General features: G+C 35.0%; 4 protein-coding genes across 6 annotated transcripts in view; 2 read left to right on the top strand and 2 right to left on the bottom strand.

The window, feature by feature from the left end:
- Positions 1–149, top strand: part of LOC106108735 (protein chiffon) — a 7,694-nt gene extending 7,545 nt beyond the window's left edge. The window contains exon 8 of the mRNA XM_013289996.1: positions 110–149. Coding sequence (XP_013145450.1) covers positions 110–149 — 40 coding nt within the window. The remainder of the gene's footprint in view (positions 1–109) is intronic.
- Positions 150–958: 809 nt separating this feature from the next.
- On the bottom strand, positions 959–2,262 carry LOC106108790 (acyl carrier protein, mitochondrial). 2 transcript variants are annotated; one of them, XM_013290061.1, is made up of 3 exons: positions 2,022–2,262; positions 1,581–1,694; positions 959–1,364 (listed from the first exon to the last, which is right to left on the bottom strand). In XM_013290061.1, exons 1-3 carry the CDS (start codon positions 2,181–2,183, stop codon positions 1,185–1,187), a joined length of 456 nt encoding a protein of 151 aa, XP_013145515.1. In that variant the 5' UTR covers positions 2,184–2,262; the 3' UTR covers positions 959–1,184. The 2 variants fall into 2 exon arrangements, with proteins under 2 accessions (XP_013145515.1, XP_013145516.1); XM_013290062.1 differs by lacking the exon at positions 1,581–1,694 and adding an exon at positions 1,726–1,836 and having other exon boundaries at positions 2,022–2,260.
- Positions 2,263–2,373: 111 nt separating this feature from the next.
- Positions 2,374–13,552, top strand: LOC106108951 (protein HID1). Of its 2 annotated transcripts, XM_013290320.1 has the most exons (17): positions 2,374–2,524; positions 2,594–2,807; positions 3,457–3,602; positions 4,227–4,280; positions 5,047–5,246; positions 6,164–6,305; positions 6,379–6,450; positions 6,726–6,920; positions 7,390–7,480; positions 8,209–8,439; positions 8,867–9,031; positions 10,217–10,346; positions 10,744–10,847; positions 11,213–11,424; positions 12,004–12,125; positions 12,560–12,718; positions 13,201–13,552. In XM_013290320.1, the coding sequence occupies exons 1-17, from the start codon at positions 2,459–2,461 to the stop codon at positions 13,262–13,264; spliced, it is 2,367 nt and encodes a 788-aa protein (XP_013145774.1). In that variant the 5' UTR covers positions 2,374–2,458; the 3' UTR covers positions 13,265–13,552. The 2 variants fall into 2 exon arrangements, with proteins under 2 accessions (XP_013145774.1, XP_013145775.1); XM_013290321.1 differs by lacking the exons at positions 12,004–12,125; positions 12,560–12,718; positions 13,201–13,552 and adding an exon at positions 11,757–11,979.
- Positions 13,553–18,663: 5,111 nt separating this feature from the next.
- The window catches only part of LOC106108736, a 6,386-nt gene continuing 4,310 nt past the window's right edge, over positions 18,664–20,739 (bottom strand). Inside the window, exon 5 of the mRNA XM_013289997.1 lies at positions 18,664–20,038. Within this exon, the coding sequence (XP_013145451.1) occupies positions 19,802–20,038 (237 nt within the window). The 3' untranslated portion in view covers positions 18,664–19,801. The remainder of the gene's footprint in view (positions 20,039–20,739) is intronic.

Raw genomic sequence — 20,739 nt, forward strand, 5'->3', positions numbered from 1 at the left:
GGGCCCATAAACTCTGCGGCCTCGTCTACAAGTGTGGCCCCGCCCCCGCCGCACACAACATTCATTAAAAGACTTTTTGTTATAGTTTTGTTATTCTCTATTGTTATAGCATACGCGAAGCGCCGAAATTTTTCATCTGTGTAAAGTAATTTATTTAATCGTGTTAAATGCAAGACAGGAGAATCTTGCTCCAAGTGACATAGTAAAATATAGTAACAATTCCTACTGATTTTAGTGTTAACTTTGTGTATAATTTATTTTGTACATTTTGATATGATTTTTTCGGAAACTGACAGTTGATATGTGAAAATATGTGAAGCAGTATTTATAAATTTAGTGTACATTACTTATGTGTAAGGCTTTTCTCAAGTCTTAATGTAAATATGTCTATATTTGAATGTTACTTGAGAAGCGAGTCTGTTGCATTACTTGAGCTTAGTATGTACATAGTCAATGTCTGTGTATGATGTACCTTTTGATGAATGGAAGTTAGATGTCAGTTTCATCAGTAAATTAAAAAAAATAAAGCAATAATATAACTCATGAAGCCTTTTTTTTATCTTTTTTCCAATGTTAAATATGTACTGTGGAATTTCTGTGACCTATTAGAAAAAGTACTGCCTATTTTTGAAAACTATTTTTAGTATTTTTATTTAAATTTAAATAAAGTATTCATGTCTACAAAATTTTCTTTAAGAGGAACCTTGAAAAATAAATTACATGCCACAGTGGAACAAATTTACATTAATTTTCAATATGTTGCTAAAATTAAAGATTACACAAATTGAAACTCTCAGTTATGTCAATTTTAAATGAAAAATATTCAGTAAAACTGATTTCAACTAATGGTTAGGTTTTTGCATACAATATAGTTTAACAACTGTTCGTAGAACTTAAGCTGTGTGTAGCTTGAGTGTGAAAATATTTTTAACATGGATAGAAAATGAAAAACAACTGATCTATTCTAACAAGCCTGTATTGAATAAAAACAGAATTTACACTTTTTACATTCTCACCTAATAGATGTTCCTTCATTTATCTTTCACAATGGTCCTTCTTTTGAATAACATGTTAAACAAAAAAACTAGACACTAAGCAGAATCACAATCTTAGACCAATAAGTAAAAAGTGTATTTTTAAATCACATTTGGTCTAGACTTGAGATTTAATTTAAAAACAAAACCCTATTCATAAATGTCTTCTTTATCTGCAATATACTGAACAATATCTTTGGGCCTCACCAGCCTCTCTGCATCACCATCAGGAATTTCAAAACCAAATTCATCTTCCATAGCCATGATCACCTCCACATGGTCAAGTGAGTCCAGACCCAAGTCGGTCATGAAGTGGGACTCCAAAGTTAACTGGAATAAAGAAAGTATATTTTATAACCAAAACATTCATTTTTTGCACAGTATTTTTACCAACTTTCAAATCATTAAAGAATTTGTTACAATTCTTTGTCAATTAGTTATGAATTAAAAATATCTTGGGATAACGCTTTTAAATTTATGGAGAATAAGATATTCAGTTCAGTATGAATTAATAAACTGCTTTATATTATGGTAGAAATAAACTACCTCATCAGGTTTAACTTTGTCATAAAGTTGGAGTACGAGCAGAACTCTTTTCGTTATTAAGTCTAGGGTAAGTGGAGGCCCACCACTGTAGTTGCGGACGCAGATTTTCCCGGTCTGAAACAAATTATAAAAAACTGCTCAGTACCTTTCTATTAGACAGTTTGTCGTAAGCCTTGCACACTTTCATAACTCGATCTTCGATTTCCCGCGGCGATAGCTTAGCCTGAGCACCGGACGAGTACAGTCTGGTACACACCTAAACAATTTATGCAGTTATGTACACTTTTGTTATGCAATAACAATTTTGAGGTTATACTGCGTTATGCGCAAAATAAAAATTAAGCGTTGCCCTTGGCCCTAAATATCGTATCTTAAACATAAGCTAGGGTAAAAGTTAAGCAAAATAAATATAATTATTGTATTGATTGGTAAGACCCTTACCCCATTTTGCACTTGGTAGTTTATCTTAGCAATGGTTTGTACGGTACGGAGTTTTTGTACAGCGACTACTGTAGATAGCCGACATACGACCGGAGTTCTGTAAGACGTGGATTTTCGTAATAATCCACCAAAAGCACTACGAACAATATTCGCAGCAGCCATGTCGCTTGAATTCTATTTCTTCATAGACAAAAGAAGAATTCAGAATTCAGAAAATCGACAGCCGAGAAATGTCTCTTCGTAGATTATAAAATTGTCAAATTGCCACAGATAAAATATTTGATCTCTTCCTTCTGTCATGGTCACGTTGTCTCCGACTTTTCGTCAAACTCCACTGCTCGTTGGCTGTCACTTGTCAAATTCAATTCGATTTGTTTTGTGTGTACGTATGTTGGAAATGATTTTATTGTTATTAAATTATTAAACAAATATCGAAGATGGGTAACGCTGATACAAAATTAAATTTTAGAAAGGCTGTAGTTCAGCTAACATCTAAAACACAGGTACTAAAACACTTAATGTTTGTATTATTTGTGTCGCTCGATATTTTTATGAATTATATTTATTTGTAGCCAATCGATGCCACCGATGATAGTTTCTGGGATCAGTTCTGGTCAGAAAGTGTAACAAACATACAAGATGTGTTCACATTGGTTCCTGGTGCTGAAATACGCGCGCTGAGAGAAGAATCGCCAAACAATCTGGCCACTCTTGTATACAAGGCCGTTGAAAAAATGGTGAAAAATGTAGACAATAGCTGTAGAACACAGCGGGAACAACAAAACGGTATGATAATTATTTTTAAAGGTAAAACTCTTTCAACAATTGAATTTGCAATGAAAATAAAATCAAGTTAATTGAAAAAACATGTTAACATGCTTATATCTATAAACCGTGAAATAATAATTAGATTAGATAATTATATAAACATGGGTTTCAAATATTGAACACAGATTCGAAAATGTACCATCACTTACACACACCATTACCTTTGAACAAAAATATAACTAAAGGTTTTCCAACTGTGAATATTTATCATAAAAAAAAAACAATAATACAATATATTACCAAGATTTCTAGGATTAGGAAACTTCAACAATGTTTGATCATCATCAACTTGGAGGGTTGGCACAGTATGTGCTGCTCTTCCATACATCTCTATCAGCCATCATATCTGAATCCACTCCTTTCTTAAGCATATCCTCTTTCACACAATCCATCCATACTTTCTTCGGCGATCCTCTTCCTTTGTAGCCGTCCACATTCATCCAATGTAACTAATAATAATAAACATTATAATAAAAAGAAATCCTTTGGCATTCTCAGGACATCATAGTATCGTCAATTTATTTTAATAAATAGACCAATTCTTGATAAAATGTTTAGTTTTGAAACCAGTAACAGAAAATCATTAATTTTATTGATAAATTTCCAGCATTGAATTGTGCTCGATTATTGACCCGTGTGCTGCCATACATGCTGGAGGAGCCGGAATGGCACAGCTTCTTCTGGTCTTCCCTGCCTGCTGCTGGTGAAAATGAATCTGTGCCTCTCGCACAGTCTCTTATCAATGCCATCTGTGTAAGTTATTATTACATGTAAGATATGTGTGAAGTTAACCAATCTGGAGTAGGCTTGTCTATGGCTACTAAGCCTGGAACATACACTGAAATAGAGATGACTACATCTCTATTTCAGTGTATGTTCCAGGCCCCTCAGTGATGACATATTTTAACCAAATTTTAACAAATAAAATATAATACTATTGATATGATTTGTTAGAATACAAATACTGGGATATTTTTCAATTGTATAAGAAAAATGTTAAAAACAAAAATTAATTTACTGCTGAGTAAACAACTGAAAGTTGAATAAATAATTACTTAACACATGTTCATACTAATCAGGAACATGTTGCACAAGATTCAATAACACAGAATTGTTATATTATTTATTGTTTATGCAAAAAACCTCACAATAGGGTAGTGTAACATTTCATAATGTATCTACATTTTATTTGTTTATAGAGAAATTTAAAAAACATACAGACGAATTGAGTACCTCCTTCTTTTGGGAAGTCGGTCAAAAATATATGAAGTACCTTATTTTATCAAAATGGAGTACTGAAGTATTAATAGCATCTTATTTTCCCTGTATAAAAAGATTTTGTTGATGTTTTTTTCATATGATCAAAATTATTTACAGGATCTTCTGTTTTGTCCAGACTTCACAGTGACCAGCACAAAGAGATCCGGTCCTGTGAGTATTGATTTTGTTGATAACTTTTTATCTTATCTTCTCATTTCTGTTTGTCATTATTGATCGCAAAGTTCATGGCTTTAGTGCAAGTGTAACCATAGACAAACTGACTATTTTTACTAATATTTTCTAAAATATTGTAGCTTACAATTTTTTACCCCTATACAATATTACTGCAATTCTTCGCACAAATATAAAGTAACTGTAAAAGTTATAATGGTTTCCATGGATTTCGCTTTATTCTTTACTTAACTTTGCTTTTCTATTAAATTAAAGTATGTTTAAGTTGACATGTCAATTGTAAGAATGCTCTTGTACCTGACGTACCAAAATGTTACCATTTTGGTTTTTGAATATAAAAAAAAACCTTTAAATATACTGGATGCATTAGTTTATTCCTCTTTGCAGCCTTTTACTATTTTGAAAGCATGGAGAAGGAAAGTGGATTCAGTAGAAAATAGGATGTACAGTAGAACCACAATAACATAAAAACCTCTATAACTTCAAAAAATAATAGGTTCCCTTCCTGTCAGAGCCCAAAACCTCTATAACATAGACCCTTGATAACTTAAAACCTCTATAACTTAAAGTATTTTGTGTTTCCCTTGGACTTTTGAAGTTAAAGTAAGTTTAAAAATTTCCTGCATATACAGGAAATTATCTTTGTACGCCCCCCATAGTGATTAAATCTACGGCGAATTCCGTTGGCCGGGTTATTCACACTATAAAAAGCCACCAAAAAGTCATGACCTATATGGTAATAAAGGAGCGTGCAGAGGAGCTTTCTTCGCTGGACAGCTGCGAGTACATCTGGGCCGGCGGGGTGGGGTTCGCGCGCAGCCCGGCGCGCAGCACGCAGCAGGAGGCGGCGCGCGCGGAGCTGCTGCGGCTGCTGCTCACCTGCTGCAGCGAGACCGTCTACCGGCCGGCGCACCTCGCTGCAGCACATCATAATAAATGGATCGCGTAAGTACTACCTTTACTTTATGGGTATCTAAGATTAAATACGCGCCTATACGAAAGATTTCTATTTTTGTATGTATTGAAATAACCCAAAAATAACTGGGACTTAAAATTTCTCTAAAAGCTATGTTTCCAATGAGTAATATAAGCTATGTAAGATGGTCTGCGCGCGAACCCCGGGTTGGGAACCACGCGCAGATACAAAAAATGTTCAAATACCGGGTAACCGTCACAGAACAGCAAGCGGTTACCTGCTGAATTAGGCCGTCACTACCCGCAAGCGACCTAATTCAACTACGCTACTTTGCTATTCTGAATAAAATTAGTCACAATACAGCAAGCTAATGTACTCAGAATCGCGTCGTAGGAACTAAAGTGGAGAAGACAGTAAGTGTTTTCCCTTTACTTCTCTCATTTGCGTAATGTACATGAAATGACTTAACCTAAGGCGCATGTGATACAACATCGTGTTTTAAAATACAGGTGGCGCCATCTAGTTTTGTACGTAAAAACTACTGGTTGCAGTAAATGTTTGTTACAGCTATATTTTTATATATTTTTTTTTTTATTGCAAGCGGATGAAGTCGAAGAAGCTATTTTTTAACTGTCATGATATTCTATCTCTAATTTATTTTCTTTCGAATTACTATAATTTTTTTTGTTTTTTTTTTTCATTTTTTGCCAATGTCTTTTCTTCTACAGACATCAGTGATAAAATTAAGCGTCATAAAATTTACAGTAATTTGCTCTGTTACATTTTAAATTTAAACAGTGTCGACGTTAATGACCGCCATAGGTCTACAAAAAATGACGACGTTGTAAAAATTTTGCCCAGGACGCTATTATAGCTAGAACCGGCACTGAATATATTTTCTTTCTTCTTCTATTAAATTAATAATTCACCTTTCTCTGTTTTTCAGATATTTAACGAGTTCAGAGAACAGACACGCGTTGCCTCTGTTCACCTCTTTACTAAACACGGTGTGCTCATACGACCCGGTCGGCATCGGCCTGCCGTACAACCACTTACTCTTTGCCGACACGCTGGAGCCGCTGGTGGAGGTACCATAAATAACCATACGGATACCATAAAGAAACCATAGACTATCGATTTTTTATTTAATATATTTCACAGGTGGCGTTACAAGTTCTCATCGTGACGTTAGACCATGACACAAATAACGTCATTAATGGAGATTCAGAGGAAGTAAGTTATTTTTATCTTATCGATTTGTTTTATCTTTGAAAACATTTATGTGCTGAACAATTTAAGAGTAAACGAACTAAATGGAGTTTATGAAAAAGACGTTTCTAAACATAAATGGTTCTTTTTACAATTAGTTCCTGATATTTCTACGTAGATTCCGCTAGATGGTGCTTATCACAGTTTGTTTGTCTTCCCTTAATTTATTTCACGCTTCGCTAGATGGCGCTTTTAACACTATTTTAAAGAATCTTTGTCATAGATTAATTTTGTTGCAGAGTCTCCCAGACAACTTATTTATCAACTACTTATCCCGCATCCATCGAGACGAGGACTTTCAGTTCGTGCTGCGCGGCGTCACGCGGCTGCTGAACAACCCTCTGGCGCAGACGTACCTCCCCAACTCCTCGAAAAAGGTGGCACTGCACCAGGAGCTGCTTGTGCTGTTCTGGAAGATGTGCGACTTTAATAAGGTAAAAGATTTAGGGCTTCTCCCACCTCTGGCTGATAGAGATTCAGATAGCTTAAAAATCACGTCACTGTCAAGGGAACAAAATCGGTTAGATTGTTATCGGACAATTTACAATTTGGTGGGACAGGCCTTTAGTAATGCAATAATTTCTCTGCAAGTAAATTTTCATTTTTTTCTCGTTTGTATTTTTTGTTCAAATTGTGTTGCAAAATTTAAGCGCCAATAACCTAATGGTTTGGGGTGGGGACTACCGATCTTGCGGTCGAGGGTTCGAATCCCGCCATTCGTCTATCGTCGTGAACCATATCCTAGCACAAGCCTAGAGCTTAGTTGGAATGGTCAAAGGAAATATTGGTCAAGTAACAAAAATCTACCAATATTTCTATAAAAAAACGTTTTTTTAAGCTGATTTACGGTTTATTATTTGTGTTTAAAAGAGATAAAGATATTTTGTCTTTATTATGTTTTAGAAATTCATGTACTACGTGTTGAAGAGCAGCGATGTGTTGGAAGTGTTGGTGCCTATCTTGTATCACCTTAACGACTCTCGCGCAGATCAATGTAAGTTGATTATATTGTACTAGCTTGCGCCAACGCGAGTAAAAATTCAAAAAGCATAACCTAAAAACTTCTGGACCGATTATTAAAATTTCTTTCACTATTAAAAATCTACGTTATTAGTGAGTAACATAGGCTTTTTTAGTTAAATGGAGACGAAGTCGCGAGTAAATTAGTAGTGAATAAAGTGTAATGTGACTAGCTGTTGCTCGCGACTTACCACGCGTGATAATAAAAAAATGTAGCTTATGTTACTCACTGATAATGTAGCTCTTTAATGGTGAATTTTTTAAATCGGTCCAGTAGTTTTTGAGTTATTTCAATACATACAAAAATCGAAAAATAAAAATCATTATATTATTATTATAGACTAGGTGTTCTCGTGCTGCTTCCTCCGCATGAAATTATGAAAATTTTATTTATTTTTTTATATTTGTCAAATAGCAAATGTCAAAATGACATGACATGACAAGCCTTGACAATGTTACTTATTTGATGTTGGCAGCAACTTTTGGTCTCTTTCCCACATTAGGGTTTTACCCAAAATGTTTACCCCCTAAGTTTAATGGCGTGAAAATATATAGCGTAAAGCGTGACGTAAGTGTAGGGCTTTTTATTAAAATAAAGAAATTTTTTAAAAAATGCTGTGATTGCTGACATCTTAGGCAACAAAGAAGTGTGTGTTTACTTCTTATTATTATAGTATAGATATATATGTAATTGCCCGGCAGCGCGCGTGGGGCTGATGCACATCGGGGTGTTCATCCTGCTGCTGCTGTCGGGGGAGCGCAACTTCGGCGTGCGCCTCAACAAGCCCTACGCGGCCGCCGTGCCCATGGACATCGCCGTCTTCACCGGCACGCACGCCGACCTGCTGGTGCTGGTCTTCCACAAGATCGTCACCACCGGCCACCAGCGCCTGCAGCCGCTCTTCGACTGCCTCCTCACTATTCTCGTTAATGGTACGAACATACAGGAGCGTCGGTAACTCGAGTTTTTTTTTTAATCAACATCTGAAGATTTGCTCCCAGCTCTTTTTTGTACTGTTTTTTCTTTTTTGTTGTGTTCAGGCTCAGGGGTTTAGACACTTGACTTGTCATATACAGATCTTGGGGGCGAATACAATATACCAAAAGGTTTTTTAGTTTTCGAATTACATATGAACATAATATAACTGACATTCTTACATATATCGCCGAAGAATGTGTGAAGTCAACCAACCCGCACTTTGACAGCGTGGTTGACTATGGTCTAGTCATTTCTTACTTGGTATACAATAACCTAATTAATTAAAAAAATAAAGATTTACATTTATATTCATCTAATAATAATGTTTTCGTAATTTTCTGGTCCTTCGAGCTGGATATTTTAAGTGTGTATGTTGTTCAGTGTCGCCCTACCTGAAGACGCTGTCGATGGTGTCCTCGACGAAGCTGCTGCACCTGCTGGAGGCGTTCAGCACGCCCTGGTTCCTGTTCTCGCAGCCGCATCATCACCACCTCGTCTTCTTCCTCCTCGAGATGTTCAACAACATGATACAGTATCAATTTGATGGTGAGATTCCAAAAGTAACAGAAGTATCTATTTTGTTCCACTTACGACCGAATATTCAAATGACGTTTAAAATTGTAACTATTAATAAGTTACATTTCTAAGTACAGTCCCGGAAACCCGCAGTGTTCCACTTGAGGAAAAATTAGACAGCAGTGAGAGGTGCAAACGAAGGGATAATTATAAAAAGACACTAGCCGTGTATAACTAACAGACTTTTGTTATATACACATTTATAAGCTGCATTGTATTGATTTTTTTTCGCGTCTCGTTATAAATGTTCACACGATTGTAGCTTCTAAGACGGAACACCGCCAGTTTCCCCCACTGTACTTTAAACTTTTTCCGTCTATTGGGTTGTAAGCGCGTATGGATAACCACAATGCAGTTTATTTGTGCACATACACAAGACGTACGATGCAACGTACACGTACACAAATTATGAACTAACACGAAACGATACTAAACAATGTAAACTAAGAAAACACGTAAACAAAATGGCGGGCGAGAGGGCAAACGAGCGAGGTGTCAGCACAGTGTAGCAGCGCGAGGCGACTGTTGGCCGGCCGGCGCGGCGCGGTGCATGATTTCGCATTTTGCACGTTGTGCGTACGCGCCGCGGGCGGCGCTCTGCAGCGCGTTGAAATTATATAGTGTGAATGTGGAGTGTGCGTGTCTGTCTGTATGTATAAAGTTTTGCCATATAGAATATATAAATTGAAATGTGTTTGTGAGTTATGAATGTGATGTTATGTTGTGAGTTGTGAATGTTTATGTGTGAATGCGTAAATGTAATATTATAAATAAATGATAAATAAATAAATGTAGTGTAATATATAAATAAATAAATAAAGTACACTACACGCGTTTATAAAGCTAAGTGTATCGTTTCAGTATTTTTATTAATTTTTTATTTTCAACTTCTACAGACTCTTGGTCCGTACTCTTTTTTGCACAGTCTGTTTTATATTTTTTTTTGTTGCTTAATCCGTATATCATTAGTGAGTTCCCCTTTTTTTTATACAATTATACTACTGCTTTTACCTATACTAACGCGACAGTTGTCAGTGGCAACGGATGTATCTTTGAACCGAGTCTATGTAATTTTTTTCAGATCGTTTCAGTATTTAGACGTTAGAGTTGTTAATTGTATATTTCTATAAGTTTGTTGTGTATTATTGTACGAAGGCAACTCGAACCTGGTGTACACGATAATCCGCAAGCGCGGCGTGTTCCACGCGCTCGCCAACCTGCCGCACGAGCACCACGCCATCGCGCGCTCGCTGGCCGCCGCGCGCCCCGCCAAGCCGCTGCACAGGTACCATCCTCCACCCCCACCCCCACCCCGCCCCTTTCATTACTAGCTCCGCCCCCACCGAAGTTCCGCCCCTTTATATATCGTTCCGTCTCTCATTCAAAGCGGCGCGGAGCTCTCTTTAGTCAACGAGCCCCTTCATTCATATTCCACTGTCTTCATTCGTAGCCCCGCCTCTTTTATTTATGGACACACCCCTTAAATCATAACGCTTTTCTTAATCCTGATCTAGTGAATAAAGGTCACGACCACCTTCTACTCACGACTTCAACCCCCACTCTTTTATTTTTTATATACATTTTTATGTTTTCAATACTTGTGATCACTTAGATTACTTCTCCCTTCTTATGACGTCGTTCTCCTGATCAATTGTACATCTAACTATAATGTTGTTTTCCAGGAGTCGCAGCGCGGAGTCGGTGAAGGAGGCTGCGATGGAGGGCTCCCGGCCCGCGCAGCCCGCAGAGCCCGGCACGCTCAACGCCACGCTGCCCGACACGCCCGGTAACGTCATCACCTTCATCATCCTGCCCTTGTCCGACAGAACCCTGGCACAATATATTCATCTACCATACATTTACTGTCATATCTGAAATCTCTCCCTTCCCCTACCAATTGAGGTTTCCCCTAACTTTTTTTTTTAATTGCAAAAAACAGCGCTATGCTGCCTATCCCCCCCAAGTTCACTTACCTACTAAAAGGATGGTAAGTGAAAAGTTATCATTATTACCTCTACCTTACGCGGCGCAACAGGTTTTTATCCTCCACATAATTCTATCATCCGACATCTCTGTCACTCCCTTCTTGATCGTGTAACTTTTCATCCATCCATCTCTTTCTACTTCTAAATTTTTCCTTTATGTTTATAGCAATAACATCGATGACGGAACGCGAGTCTGCCCACCCCAAGGACCAGCTGTTGCCTACACGCAGCGGAGGAGACGGACAGGACCAAGAGCGGGACCACGACCAGGACCACGACCAAGAAAACCAGGATCAGGACCAAGAGGACCACAGGACCGCAACAGGACGCAAGACCAGTGACGCTAGTAGAGAAAATAACAATGACAATGTATCGCAGGTAAGTTTAAACTTTAGTTTTTTCCCTCGACTTTGTCTGCGTGTAATTAATAAAATTTTATTGTGGTATTAAAAAAATATGTTCATACAATTTTTTAGTCTGTGTTTCAAGATCTGTTGAGCCGTTTTAGAGATAGGTACCTATTGTTAGGAATTACATCCAATCGTTCTTTCAAACATTTGTTTTTATAATATCTATATGAGATATAGTTGGAATCTAATTGTAATTTTGTAATTAAATAATAAACTCAACATATTATGTATATTTTCTTTATATATTTGCGATTTTTTTCAAATTAGCGAACCTTTTAAAGTATCAAAATTTATTGACAGCTTCCAGAATCGGCGGCAGTTTTTGTTAATCAATCTACAAATGGGTCACATTGAGTGTACAGTCGGGGAATTTGTCAGTATTCCAGTTAAAAGCTACAGTTTTGTACGCATTAAGACGCGACATATGACCACTAAAACCAATATGTAGCTTTGAAACTCTGAACGTAAAAAATCGGTTTCACTGCTACTGTAAAGAAGGCAATGTAACTGTTGTATCACCGCGCCCGTGTCGTGTGTGTGTGGGCAGCGCGGCGGCTGGCAGGCGACGGGCGAGTGGGTGTCGAGCTGGCGCGGGCGGCTGCCGCTGCAGACCATCATGCGGCTGCTGCAGGTCCTCGTGCCGCAGGTCGAGAAGATTTGCATCGACAAGTGAGAACCAATATTACTCAGTATATTTATTATGTACTAAATGCCCAGTCAGTTTATTAGTGTAGAATAAAAAAAGGTGAACTTGTCAAAATTGGTGCAGCCTTTTCGGAAATTATTCTGAACAACATTATAGACACACAAAACATGTGTTTTCGTTATGAACGACGCAAATACATTAGTCGTACGTGTGCGAAATATGTTTTTTTATTGATGTTACATACAAACATTAAATTTTTTTCTTAATATTAAAATAGTTTTTGAGTTGTTTCAATACATACAAAAATACAAATAAGTGTAGTTATAGATAGGAGTAAATATATTTCTTTCTTTAATTTAATTGATATCAAAAAAAAATCTTATGGTCAAAATGCCCATACTTTTATGAAGCTATCTAAAGTTTATCCAGAAGGGTATAGCAAAGTGAATATTGCCAGGGGTCTGACGGACGAGTCCGAGATCCTGCGGTTCCTGCAGCACGGCACGCTGGTGGGGCTGCTGCCGGTGCCGCACCCCATCCTCATCCGCAAGTACCAGGCCAACGCCGGCACCGCCGCCTGGTTCCGCACCTACATGTGGGGCGTCATCTACATCAGGTAACACAACTGCCGTCTATATTTTACACAAAAATGGTAACACTCAACACTTACCACTGTACGTCCGGGTTTTAACTATGTTTTAAATATTTAAAATATCTAAGTTAAGTAAACAGCTGTTAAGCTAGCGATTACCACTTTGGTTAGATTACTTTCTTTAAGGTGGCGATAACTTATCCTTAAAATAGAAATTAAATCGATACGGACTTTATTTGATTCAAATTGATTTATAACTAGGTGTTTTTAAATCTTTTTTTTTGTGAAAATAAAAACTTGATATGGTTAAGCAATTTTGCAATTTTCATTTCTAAATATTTTATGATCGCCGTTGCAAGGTTATTTATATTTAAGTAAAGAATTATAAATTATTTTGTTTTTGTGTGTGATTTCATAATAACCATCACACTTACCGATAGAAAAAAATCAAGTGTGTATTTATGCAAAAATGTTTTTTTTTAAATTTTTCGAAATGAATTTTTCAGAAATGTAGATCCACCGATCTGGTACGACACAGATGTGAAACTATTCGAGATACAACGCGTGTGAGTGCGGGCGGCGAGCCTAGTCTTACACAAACTGACCCGCATTTGTTATCTTACATTTTAGTAACAACACTGATGCGTTTTAATCTTAAATCTATCTTTAATTTTCAATGCTATTGTAAGCTAGTTTTATGTTTTAGCGGAATTAGATAGTTAAAAGTACATAAATAAAATATAATATAATATTTAATTACATTTTATACGAAAATATAGCAAAAATTAGGTAAATTTCATCTCATTTTTAATTATTACTCCCAAAAAACGAATAATAATCAAATAAAACTTTATTATTATAACCTAAATAAACGCGGTATAAAGTAAACTTAGGAATAAATTGAATATAAGCAAAATTTGTTTATTAAATAATTCCTAAGTATAATTTTATACCGAGTTTTTAAGGCAGTATCTACAGTCGAACAAATCTTCACTAATTATCTAATGTATGAGTAATATTTTATTATAACATTTATACTTTCATACGTTACTTATGTTTAGATAAATAGAACACTTTAATTAAATAAAAATATGACTTCCTCTTTTACTTAGTTCTGTAACTTGTAACTTTATTAAGTGTCTTATCAATACATTTTTGTGTCTTATACAGTTCGTGATATAAGATGTAAATACTTAGAAAATTTTCATTATAGCACTCCAGAAATAAAAAAAAAAAAAAGTATATTCCAGAATATAAGAGCTTAGTACAATTGGATTTTTTTTTATAAAAATATTTAAACACTTACATTTTATATTAAAACGCCGAAATATAATTTATCTGCTAATTGTATGAATTTGCATTTAAATAGTTACCACTGTTTACTATTTTTTATTTATTTCATTAATGTTTTAATTTGCGCGATCATGGCAACATTTGAATTAAATGTCAAATGTTCATCTCGTTTGTTTTTGGCGGGAACTTTTATTAAATGAAGTTTTTATTGTAATTGACTAAAAATACAGAAAAACAACGATTGCTGTGTAATCAGACATGCCTTATGTTATTTATATGACAAACTCATGCTCTCTTATTCTTACATCTATGGTATTCAAATTGCTTTGTTTTTTTTTTCAATCAATTTTAACATTCCACTAAATAAGAAAAAATGTGCTAAATTGCAGTTAATGGGAATTTTGAATAGATAAATACAATCATATTAAAATTACCACTGCATTTAATTTGAAAATTCTTTTAAATATTACCTAGAAATATTCATAAAACGATACTTTTAAACGATGCGATGTTAACGTCTCTTGTGAGGTATTTTATACGTAAATATAAGCTGTCCTAATCTTATGAATACTGTAATAGTATAAATTATTTATAATCTATGCTTTATTTTTTTTAAATCAAATAAAACACATGACTAATGTTACGGCGAGTTCGACATACTTGTATTCATTATGTTTCTAGATTTCGACTTCTAATTTTCCTTTATTTAATTTTTAACCAATAATTACATAAATATATTATAAATTAACGCTTTTAATGTTATTGAGGTCGGCTGTTTATGACTTTACTAGTCATTTTCTACGCTTTGCTCGTATTTGTCGTGATGTTTTAAGTTTTAACTTAAAGTTAAATATAATTGAGTACTCTAATTCTGGATTGTGCAATATGTAAATAAAAGCACGAAAAAACAAATGTTCATATACTTTTTAAACTGATAAAAATAATCTCGTTGTAAATTCAGAACTGAGAGTACACACTTTTGACTAAACTGTACAACTGTTTAGTCTCGCTTTTATTCCTTGTACGGAGATAAATTACTCGATATTCAGTTGTGCAACTAAACAGTTGAATTGTCAGCGAAACGACAATCGCACAACTGTCGTGCGATAGTTGAGTCAAAAGTGCCCGCTGTAAATTTACTAAAGACTGTGTAGATGATTTAACATTTTTAGTGCAATCTAACACATTTTAGATCAGTTTAATGCTTAAAAAGTTGAGAAGACACTAAAAGTGTTAAAAAACTACACTAACATTTATAATTGGTATCTAGTTCACTTTTAGTTTATCTAAACTAAAAGTAATAGGGACCCTAGAAATAAAACCGTAATAAAGACATAATAGTTATTAAAACAAAAGTGCAAAGCGATAAAATAGTAAAAAAAGACCCATTTTCTTTTCAACTTATTGTAGGATTCGAATCTTGTTTTTAAGGAATATTTATTTAGTACCAAATAAAACGCATTTTGTTAGATATCGATTGCTTCTTCAGTTAATGTATTTTTAATTGTACTCACATTGTAGTATAATTTAGTGTAAATCTATTATTTATTTTGTCACCAATCTATGTACTTAATGTTATTAATTAAAAATATATGAGAATACGAGCTTTAACTTGTTTTTTTACTGGTAACCTTTGTCGTTATGTTGACCACAAATGCATGAGCAACGATGGACGAATTTAGTCAATATACAGTCAGTACTCATTACATCGAGTCAGTGGCTCAGGGGTTTAAGTACTTGACTAGAAATCTACATTGGAAATTATATTCCGGCTTTACCAATGTAATTTTCAAATTTCATACATAATTTTACCTCACGTTCCAGACAGCGCTCTCAAAGCTGGATGTCGATCAAACTTATTACATAGATAACTACTAAGTTAATAAGTTGGGTAATAGGTTGGAACAAGGGCGAACCTAAGTTTTGAACTCCACGCGGAAGAAGTCGTGGGCAACAGCTAGTACTTTATAAAATAACCAATACTGTAGCCATAATGGATGTAAATAAAACAAGAATGACATTGAGAATATAATTTATTAAGCGTCGTACATAGACGACCGGAGCCGCGCGGACTCCATACAAAAATAACGCTCGCAGCGAAACGAACACACATCGAGTACACTAACTATTGTTAACTGTCACATCAACTTTTAACAAACTACCCTCAAAATATAACAAAATGGACACTAAGTAGAATTTCATTAAACATATCGACGGGTGAAAGGCTATTTCAACTTCCATTTTAGGCGATATTGACTTATATACTAGCTTTCGTACCGGTAGAGGTAGACCTAGAAAGAGATGGATGGATTGCGTGAAAGGTAACATTATCAAAAAGGGAGTGATGACTGAGATGACGAATGATAGAGTGCTTTGGAGGACGAAAACTCGGTGCGCCGACCCTACGGGAGTAGGATAAGGCATGGGAGATGATGATATACCAGCTTTCGTCCGAGACTCTGTCCGCGTGAAATAAAAAAAAACAAAAGTGAGTAGCCTATGTGTTCTTTCAGGCTATCCTCTACGTCTTTGCCAAATTTCATCGAGATCTGTTCAGCCGTTTTGGATATAAACTCTAACAAACATCCATCCATCTAAACTTTCGCATTTATATTAGTAAGATATCAGAGTCAGCAAAATTTTTCTGCGTCGTTTGAACCGGGTTTCATAAAGATCAGAGCACTTTTGTGGCGCTTGAAACAATCAAAATGGAGGAGTCGTTTTTTTCTAAAAATTTAAACTCTCCATGGCTCTCTTGAACATTTAACATAATGGCGCTTGAAACATCCTTTGACCCATCAATATATTATTTGGTAGTAAAAATAGTAAAATAAATCACTGCTCTGTATTCTTTTAAGGTATCAATTAAGTATTTTCTATTACCAATAGAAATGGAAAATACTTTGAGGGTAGTTCACAACTTATATACTAAAAGACAAGATTTTTGACTAAATCATAATATTTTTTACACTATTTTACATGAATTAAATAAATTGTGCAAATATAAAAATGAGATCGAAGACACTATTTCACAAAGTCATATAAGTTTAAAATTATTGAATATTTTACAGCGTAACCAGGAATATGAAAATCCCGACAAGGAGGTAATAGTTGTCAAAGAATTCTATATTTCTGCAAATATGACGAATAATTGTATATTTCTGGTCAGACCTTTCTTTAGGCCTTCCATTATAAAAGATCAGGCAGACAAAACTACAAAAAACTAAAACATCAATAATATTAAGTACATTTTTTTTTAACTACTACCATAGATGTACAACCTATAAATATGTAATCTAAAAGCGGCTCGCCGACATTGACCAGGAGGTCGCGTTAATGAGTAAAAAAGCTGTCGCAAAAAATCTGCGTCCGAAGAAATAATGCAGGCAGTTAGCGACAGTCGAGGCAGGCTCTAGTCGCGGTTTCGGTCGCAGCAGACAGTCCACACCCTCGACTGTGGCCAACTGGTGCGAGGGTTTTCCTGACTCGCAGGATTGTTTAGCTCATTTAGCTCAAAAACCCTCGCTGCCTGCATCCCCTACTGCGGCGCCTCAGGCAGTTGAAGATGTCTTGAGTTTAATACCCAATATTATATTTGGAAAATGTGTAAAAAAAAACATTTTTTTTTTAAATTTAAAGAAAATTTATAAATTTACCATTTCCGGGCACAGAGAAATGGTAAAGTAAAAGATTAGATTTTTTTTTACTTTGGTACTTTATTATAATTTATTTTTTTTTTGCTTAATTTTACTATTTAGTTAAAAAAAACCGATATTTTTATGTTCGTGATATGCTCCTTTTTGTTTTCTAACTTGAAGATTATCAACAATAACATGTGAACAGCATGATATTAAAAAAATCGATTGTAAGTGCCCAATGGGATTTATAACCCAGGTATAGAATTCGAAACTTGAGGTATTTAAGGGTTTTACACAAAGTTGTAAAACACATCAGGGATTCTCACTACTGTGCCGCACTTTTGTGTGGCGCCATTTTTTTATTATTATCTTGTTATCCCTTAATAAATGTCAGACTACCCACTAAACCCCGCGATGTTCTCCTTTGCCCAACCAGGCCGTGGCATCTACGTTAGTTTATCCACGACCCGGCAAGGGGGAGCCCCTTGGTAGGGGCTCGACTCCCTCAATAAATGTCTAGTATATGTTAGTTTATTTCGTTTATTTAAAATTTTTGTCATAAACTATTTATGTATTGTAGTAAGTAAATATTTTTTATCTTTTTCTTTGAGTGCCACCAAATTTCGAAATTGTTAAAAATGTGCCGCAACAAAAAAAGGTTGAGAATCACTGGACTATATCTATAGATTATACATCTACGGCTACAACTTCTATACACATTGGACGACAAACTATACATTTACATACAATTTAAAACATTTAGAACACATTTTAACGTAGCCTTCCACTGCAGTGACACATTGACTGCTCTTGTAGAAGCCTACATCTATATTTTTTTTATTACTACATAAACATATATATCGTAGTTACATTTAAACATTGAAACTAAATAAGCATATAACTAACAATGAAATTAAATTATTGTATTTCATAGCTAATTAACAATTTCAAAACATTTTTTTGTCATAGATAAAAAATTTACTCTTAAAAAATAATTATCAGTCAAAATTAAATAAATATCAAATAATAATCATTTAATTATTAAATAAATAAAATTATACAATCATTAAACCATTGCAGTCTTTGTTTTAATTTAACTAAATCCAAACAATCTAGATTTTACTATGCATTCGTCTGGATATATGTTATAGGGTAAAATGGGGGGTCATTAAGGGATTTAACACCTCCCATAGTCAAAAATTATAAAAAAAAATTCAAAATACTAAGGTTCCAATAATACCTAGAGACTTGTAAAAATAACTGAAAAACTAACAGTTTTTTATTAAAGCATTCTCTTTGGAGTAAAGGTTTTTTTACCAAAAGTCCCCCCCCCTTTTTACTAAAGGCATGTCTCCATCTAAATCATTAACTGTAGACTTATTACATTTAAAAAAAATACTTATATGCACAAAACATAATGAATATTAATTTAGCTATTGTTTTTATTTTTAATTGTTTTCGTATACTATTGATTTATTTAAATAGAAAAAAGTACTATATTTTCAAACACTGAAACCTTACATTAGACTAACATCAATTATTTTTTGGCAGATTTTATTTGGTCTTTATTTTGTTCTAGACTCATCTAATATCGAATTTATGTACAAGCTAACACAAGTTATAACAAATATTGCACAATTAAGGAACTTATAGTAATTTTACAATAAATATAAAGAATAAAATAGTTGGAAAACTCATAATACAACTAAAAACTCCAGATGGACTTAAAAGCAAATAGTATCACTTATATATACTACAAAAGTCATACAAAAATAACAAAGCTATATAAAAGGAAGATTGAAAGATTATAATGCAAACATCGTAGACAGTGTATACTGCATTGTACTAGAGGCTATATACTCACTAGGCTACAACTATTCAACTTAACAGGCTACACAATCTACCCTAGCTCTGTGGGAGCTAGGAAGATATTGTACAAACAGAACACTAACGTCGCCAGTCTTTCAAGCTATAACGAAAACGAGATTCATAAATTCGTTGAACACGACAGCGAGATTATAATTGTCCTTTTAATAACTTGGAACTATCCAAATCGTGGAAAGAATCAAGGTAGCCGCAGAGGTGAGTTCATCGGGCTGGCATTGTGTTGTAGCTTGGTCAGCTGCAGCTATATGATGAACTCGTGTTGTTGGGGCTAGATGACGAACTCCCCGGGCTAGCTGAGCGCGCTGTAGGCGGGCGGGGGCGCGGCGGCGCGGTCCGGCAGCAGCACCGCGATGTGGTACGGCGGGGGAGCTTCGCCCGCTGTGCGATCCGCTATACGCTCGGCTGTCCGCTCCGCGGTGCGTTCCGCTGTCCGCTCCGCCGCCCGCTCCGGCAGCCGCTCCGCTCGCCGCTCGGCGCGCTCCGCCGCTGGCAGCAGCGCTGGCAGTTCCTCTGCTACCTCTGCTATCTGGAGAACATTTTAGACTAGCTTTAAGTTTGTGTACTACGTGGACAAATTAAATTGAGTTTATCAACTTACACAAGAAAAAATAATTAATAAAATAAATTGAGATTCACTATAAAAAAATTGTCTAAATATGGACATTCATTTAAGATGAAACATTAAACAAACAGCATGACGTCACTTTTTCATGGTGCAATTGTCATTGACAATCATACTAATTTTTTAAATGCAAAAATTTAGATGGATGGATATTTGTTAGTTTATAGTTTTACAGCCTTAGCGGCTGAACGGATCTCGATGAAATTTGACATTTGACATTTGAACATAGTCTGAAAGAAAACATAGACTATTTCTGTTGTTTTTTAATTCCATGCGGAAAAAAAGTTAGTTTTTTCATAGTTCAGAATACAGAGAAAGGATCTACCCTATAGTAAACAGTGAGGTTATTGGAGACGCTGACAGTTATTTTGGGAAACTAAAATATACACAAATCAATTTATTTTTGACTGGCTTCTTAAAAGAAGATGCCCAATTTATTTTATTTTATATTATTTATTTATATTTTAAGTAAAGCAAAAAAAGTGTAGCTTGAAATAAAGTTTATTATTATTATCAATCTCATATCTTTATTTTCTTATTTTTATATATAATATATTTCACATGATTTTCTTAAAAAAATAACAAAATAAAACATATTATATAAA

The sequence above is a fragment of the Papilio polytes genome, unplaced genomic scaffold, assembly GCF_000836215.1.
Source record: "Papilio polytes unplaced genomic scaffold, Ppol_1.0 DF821400.1, whole genome shotgun sequence".
Lineage (NCBI taxonomy): Eukaryota > Metazoa > Arthropoda > Insecta > Lepidoptera > Papilionidae > Papilio > Papilio polytes.